The sequence below is a fragment of the Phoxinus phoxinus genome (assembly GCF_949152265.1).
Source record: "Phoxinus phoxinus genome assembly, chromosome: 15".
Taxonomy (NCBI): domain Eukaryota; kingdom Metazoa; phylum Chordata; class Actinopteri; order Cypriniformes; family Leuciscidae; genus Phoxinus; species Phoxinus phoxinus.
Genome location: NC_136890.1, coordinates 2,193,464 through 2,200,046, shown reverse-complemented (window position 1 = coordinate 2,200,046; position 6,583 = coordinate 2,193,464). Strand labels below are relative to the sequence as shown.

The following is a 6,583-nucleotide window of genomic DNA, read 5'->3' as shown; positions in this document are numbered from 1 at the left end:
GTGAATGACTGCTGTTATATGGATTATGATGACAAACTCGTCATCATATATAGCATGTTCATTCTGTAAGAAATTAATTCTCATCCAGAGATTAATCCTCAATCAAAAGTATTACATTAGCTCCACTGTGAAACCACAGCAAGAAAAGAAAATGACTATTTTTTTAACACGTGCATAACTAAAAACAGCAGAGCTACACTTTCTAGTAGAAACACAGAGATATCACAAATTAGCACATGCATCTCAACAATGGTGGCAACATTTATTATTATTATTATTATTCATGCAGCAGTGCATGCTGGGAGTTTTATACTACTCTGGAACCCAGCATGCATCGGGACATGAAACTTTTGATCGTCACCATTGTTGAGATTCATACGCTGATTGTGTATTTCTGTGTGTGCCTGAGTCAAGCAGGAGCTAATAAAAATGCTATGCACTATATGATTTCAATATTCTTCTGAAGACCTAATTACAGAAATATTGCTGGATTTCACATTGTGGTTTATCAGATATATGGTATTATACGCAATACCCATAAATTCAAAGCTTATATACAGAAAAGATCAGAAAATCACACATGGATGATTATGACATTATCAGAAAGTCAAAAACACCTGATCAACTTCCCCTTGACTTTTTCTTGCCATAACAAATGTGTTTTATAAACTCTCAGTTACAGCAGCCAGAGAGAGATGAATGGTAAAAAGTAAAGGTACAAGAGACCAACTAAAGCAAATACTGATCTCCACCATGGTGACAACAAACGTTATTATTAACTAAATCTCTGTTAATTCTCAACAATAACTTTTGTACTTGATGGAAGAAATAATGTTAAACTGGTTTCACACTCAGTGTGGCTGGAAGTCAGTTGTAGTTCTTGTGTTTCTCTTTTTTTTTATCTTGTTTCTCTGTCCTTCAGTGATTCTGCTTATTAGGTGTTCATCAGTTTCTCAATTCACTCTCTTCTTTTCATTCACTCTGTCAAGTGGACTATATTAGTGAACTAGTGTAGGGAATAGTGAATGAGGGTATAGGGTGTGATTGGGAAAACAGCCTCTGAGTGTCGACTTTGAGCAATGTTAATTCACAGTATATTCCTGTAGGTATATTCCTGTATATTACTGTTTTAATGGAAAATGGTATGATATTGTAAGAATGTGGCCTTTTTCTTATGAGTTTACACATGGTTTGTCTTAAAGCGTATTAAAAACACCACATAGACACAAACAACATTAAAAACTGGATTTACACCACAGCGGGACTTTAAGCTCTGTGTTATGGAAGCAAAGCAAAATCTGCCTGTGCTTAAGGGTCAAACACACACAGTTCATCTGAACTCGGTCTGACCCGGATAAATAATTAGTCATGAATATTCATTAAACGTGCAGATGAAACAGTGATGACATTAAAGAGAGCATGTGCAATATGGATATGTGTTTTCTTTGCTAGCTCATCACTGCACTTGAACAATGAGCAGAGCGACAGTAATAGCCGCCAGTGGAATCTCACACAGGAAACAGGAAGCAGTTTGTGGGTTTGACTGAGATCAGACCTCAGCTTCTCACACGTTCAGTGATCAAGCAATGATGGAGCTGCATTTTACGAAGCATGTTAGAAAAGACACACTGCACAAGTTCAGGTCAAAGTCAAGTCAGTGCATCAGAGATAATGTCTTTTGTCCATTGCCCGTTTCTGTTTGTCCACTGTAAGTGGAAGTTCATTTAGTGTTAAGGGGGGGTGGGGGTGTAAAATAAATCTCTGATATCCCCAGAGTGTGTGTGTGTGAAGTTTTAGCTCAAGATACCCCACAGATATTTTTATATAGCATGTTCAAGTTCACTTTTTGAGAGTGAGCAAAAATGCACCGTTTTGTGTCTGGCCCTTTAAATGCAAATGAGCTGCTGCAGAGAGTGTGTGTGTGTGTGTGTGTGTGTGTGTGTGTGTGTGTGTTAGCAGCTGCGATTACCTCACACACACACACTAAAATGACAGAAACTGTTCTGCTTTTAATGTTAAAACAGAGTCAGAAAGATGGAGAGACTCAAGAAGAAGTGACGACATGTAGAAGCAACAGGACGTCTCTGAATGGTTAGTTGATGAGTTTATGTTGCTGATGTGGAGTTAACGATCTTCGATTAGCATATTCTGTCATGCTAATCTATAAATCGCTCGTATAGGAACTGTTGTGAGATTCACACAGAGTGACTTTCTATTGCATGTGAAAAGATGGATGCTAAAGTTTGAGCTGACTCACAAATATTGTTGCATTTTTGTATTGCAATGTATTGTGACACCCCAGATTCACTATTTTTATCTACAGTTTTTTTTAGCTCCTTTAATGTGAGCTCATAAAGGATGAAGTATATAGCAGGTCATGCTTCAATTTACAATATGAAACATCTTCATCAAAAAAGAGCCCTAGGACTCTAATGTAAGAAGTTAAAGAATGAGAGGAATGACAGAACAACAGGAAAGCCCTTCTTTCACATACCTCGAAATAACCAGATATTACCTTTTTATTATATTTCCTGCATGCAAGGATATCAAACAATAATCTGCCCAGTAGTTAAGATGTGGTAGAGATGTTCTGGTAACAGTGTCTTTAAATGCAGTTACTATAGTAATAACTATAAATGATGGATAATTACATGCAACTAACCCTACACCAAACCCATAAGTACATGTAGTTAATACTTAAATCCATAGTAACCTTCAAAAAAAGTAACCAATGTTTTCTACTAAAAGGTCAATTTCATATTCAAAATACATAATTCACATCCAGTTAAACACATACGAAGCACTGTTTGCAAAGGTAATGAGCATTCAGTCTCTGAGAACCAGGAACTGAGTTTTATCTGTGACTATAATCACGTTAAATCACACTCTGTAACTCAATGCATCCAACAATGTAGAAATATGCTTTTTTACTGTAATGATGCAATCCTGCAGATTTGAAGTTGGCATTCTTTTAATAATCTTTTAGTGAGATCAAACATACGAAATGCATGTAAATGAAGCTCAACTCGACAGTGTGGATCAAATTCAGTCATCTTTTTCTTTAGTAGTGTTTTCACATGACTTGAATTTGAGAGGATATGCAATTTATATGCATACACATTCAAAGTTTTAAAATGCCCAGAAACTCAGAATGAGTTGTGTCTCTGTGAGAGAGTTTGAGCCTGTAAAGGGCCTTTTGTGTCTGATAACATTGGGATTGTTGACACATGCAGTCAATAAGTTATAGCTTCAACTCAGCCTTAACACTTAGTTATGCACTTCATCAGGTACGAACAGAAATTTCAAACAGATGTTGGCATTTCAATGCCTCAATCTCTTTTAATGTCTCGAATGTTTCTCTGGCAAAGAGATTTCACAGGCTGCACATGGAGACTTTAGTTTCTGTCTCTTGCCTCTCAGAAATGTACATATAAGCCGCCCTCTCATTCTCACGCTAGATCAGTGTATACTCCTCAATCGAACACACACACACACACACACACACTGAAAGTGTTACCTGTGAGTACTGTCTGCGGAGACTGAATCGCTGAACCATCCTGACTGACAAACACTGAATGAACTCAAGCAGAAACACACACTTTCACCCGCCCACATCTCTCTCTCTCTCTCTCTCTCTCTCTCTCTCTCTCTCTCTCTCTCACACACACACACACACACACACACACACACACACACACACACACACACACACACACACACACACACACACACACACACACACACACACACACACACACACACACACACACACACACACACACACAGTGTACTTATATGGGCACATACTGCCCCACAGACTCCTATTGTTGCAACAATAGACAAACCTTTTACAGTTTTTCTCGATAGCTTAAACACATTTCTTGAAACAATGCCTCCTTTTCTCGAAACTCTAAACACAAATCCAAAACTTCTCACCCAAGTCCCCAATCTTACTATTTTCGGGTCAAAATGAAGCTCTCCAATCAAAACCATTCAATCTTGCTGAAAAAAAAGAAGAAACTTTCCCTCAGACATGACACACAAGCCCTCTATAGCACACACAATACAACATAGTCTTAGTTTACACGACAACACTTAAAGCGGAGAAGTTTTCCTTTGAGTTTCCCGAACTTGTCAATCAACTTGATGGATGACGCAGAGGAAACTCTGATCAAAAAGAGGACAGTTGTACGCGCATGTGACTTGCATAAACACATTTTGCTTCGAAAGGTTCCCTTCTGAAAGCCAACCGAGCCAAGAAGAAAATGCAACATTGTAACAAATTACAGTTTATCTGAATTGCTAAACACTAAATCCCATTCCCTGAAGCAAATTCTCAATAACCTAAACCAATTTGTCAAATTAATAACTACTTCTGTAAAACATTAAATAAGTTCACATAGTTAAGGCATTGAGAACATTAAAAAAAGTGAATTCAGAGAAACGGTAAGTCCCTGTTTCAGATCAAAACAAACAATCTATATGTGTGAAAACGCCCTAACACACTGGTGAGAGAAATTCAAAACAATACTGCAAAAAATGGTAATACGTTATTTTGCTTGTGGTTCTTCCTCTCAAAGCCTTTCACATGATGAACACGACAAAAAACAAAACAAATGTGTACATTTGCACATTTTTATTCATGAATATACTGTACAGTACAATTCACCAAACAACAATAACACAAATCTTGTCAACATAAAATCCTCTTGTATGCCTGATCCACTACTGATACGCATCACCTGAAAGCTTCTTCCATTTCATCGTCTCTGTGTCCTACAAAAATAGAAGTACTGAGTGGCAGAGACACTGAGCGGCAGAGACACGGAGCGGCAGAGACACTGAGCGGCAGAGACACTGAGCGGCAGAGACACTGAGCGGCAGAGACACTGAGCGGCAGAGACACTGAGGGGCAGAGACACTGAGCGGCAGAAACACTGACCGGCAGAGACACTGAGCGGCAGAGACACTGAGCGGCAGAGACACTGAGCGGCAGAGACACTGAGCGGCAGAGACACTGAGGGGCAGAGACACTGAGCGGCAGAAACACTGAGCGGCAGAGACACTGAGCGGCAGAGACACTGAGCGGCAGAGACACTGAGCGGCAGAGACACTGAGCGGCAGAGACACTGAGCGGCAGAGACACTGAGCGGCAGAGACACTGAGCGGCAGAGACACTGAGGGGCAGAAACACTGAGCGGCAGAGACACTGAGCGGCAGAGACACTGAGCGGCAGAGACACTGAGCGGCAGAGACACTGAGCGGCAGAAACACTGAGCGGCAGAGACACTGAGCGGCAGAGACACTGAGCGGCAGAGACACTGAGCGGCAGAAACACTGAGCGGCAGAAACACTGAGCGGCAGAGACACTGAGCGGCAGAGACACTGAGCGGCAGAGACACTGAGGGGCAGAGACACTGAGGGGCAGAGACACTGAGCGACAGAGACACTGAGCGACAGAGACACTGAGCGGCAGAGACACTGAGCGGCAGAGACACTGAGCGGCAGAGACACTGAGCGGCAGAGACACTGAGCGGCAGAAACACTGAGCGGCAGAAACACTGAGCGGCAGAGACACTGAGCGGCAGAGACACTGAGCGGCAGAGACACTGAGCGGCAGAGACACTGAGGGGCAGAAACACTGAGCGACAGAGACACTGAGCGGCAGAGACACTGAGCGGCAGAGACACTGAGCGGCAGAGACACTGAGCGGCAGAGACACTGAGCGGCAGAAACACTGAGCGGCAGAAACACTGAGCGGCAGAAACACTGAGCGGCAGAAACACTGAGCGGCAGAAACACTGAGCGGCAGAAACACTGAGCGGCAGAAACACTGAGCGGCAGAGACACTGAGGGGCAGAAAACTGAGCGGCAGAAACACTGAGCGGCAGAGACACTGAGGGGCAGAGACACTGAGGGGCAGAGACACTGAGCGGCAGAAACACTGAGCGGCAGAGACACTGAGCGGCAGAGACACTGAGGGGCAGAGACACTGAGGGGCAGAGACACTGAGCGGCAGAGACACTGAGCGGCAGAGACACTGAGCGGCAGAGACACTGAGCGGCAGAGACACTGAGCGGCAGAGACACTGAGCGGCAGAGACACTGAGCGGCAGAGACACTGAGGGGCAGAGACACTGAGGGGCAGAGACACTGAGCGGCAGAGACACTGAGCGGCAGAAAAACTGAGCGGCAGAAACACTGAGGGGCAGAGACACTGAGCGGCAGAGACACTGAGCGACAGAGACACTGAGGGGCAGACACACTGAGCGGCAGAGACACTGAGCGGCAGAAACACTGAGCGGCAGAAACACTGAGCGGCAGAGACACTGAGCGGCAGAGACACTGAGCGGCAGAGACACTGAGCGGCAGAGACACTGAGCGGCAGAGACACTGAGCGGCAGAGACACTGAGCGACAGAGACACTGAGCGACTGAGACACTGAGCGACAGAGACACTGAGCGGCAGAGACACTGAGCGACAGAGACACTGAGCGGCAGAGACACTGAGGGGCAGAGACACTGAGCGACAGAGACACTGAGCGGCAGAGACACTGAGCGGCAGAGACACTGAGCGGCAGAGAC

The 6,583-nt window shown here is 43.7% G+C and overlaps 1 protein-coding gene across 1 annotated transcript in view; it reads right to left on the bottom strand.

Moving 5' to 3' along the window:
- tmcc1a (transmembrane and coiled-coil domain family 1a) overlaps positions 1-3,560 on the bottom strand; it is a 47,164-nt gene extending 43,604 nt beyond the window's left edge. The window contains exon 1 of the mRNA XM_079638336.1: positions 3,518-3,560. Within this exon, the coding sequence (XP_079494462.1) occupies positions 3,518-3,556 (39 nt within the window). The 5' untranslated portion in view covers positions 3,557-3,560. The remainder of the gene's footprint in view (positions 1-3,517) is intronic.
- Positions 3,561-6,583: the final 3,023 nt, after the last annotated feature.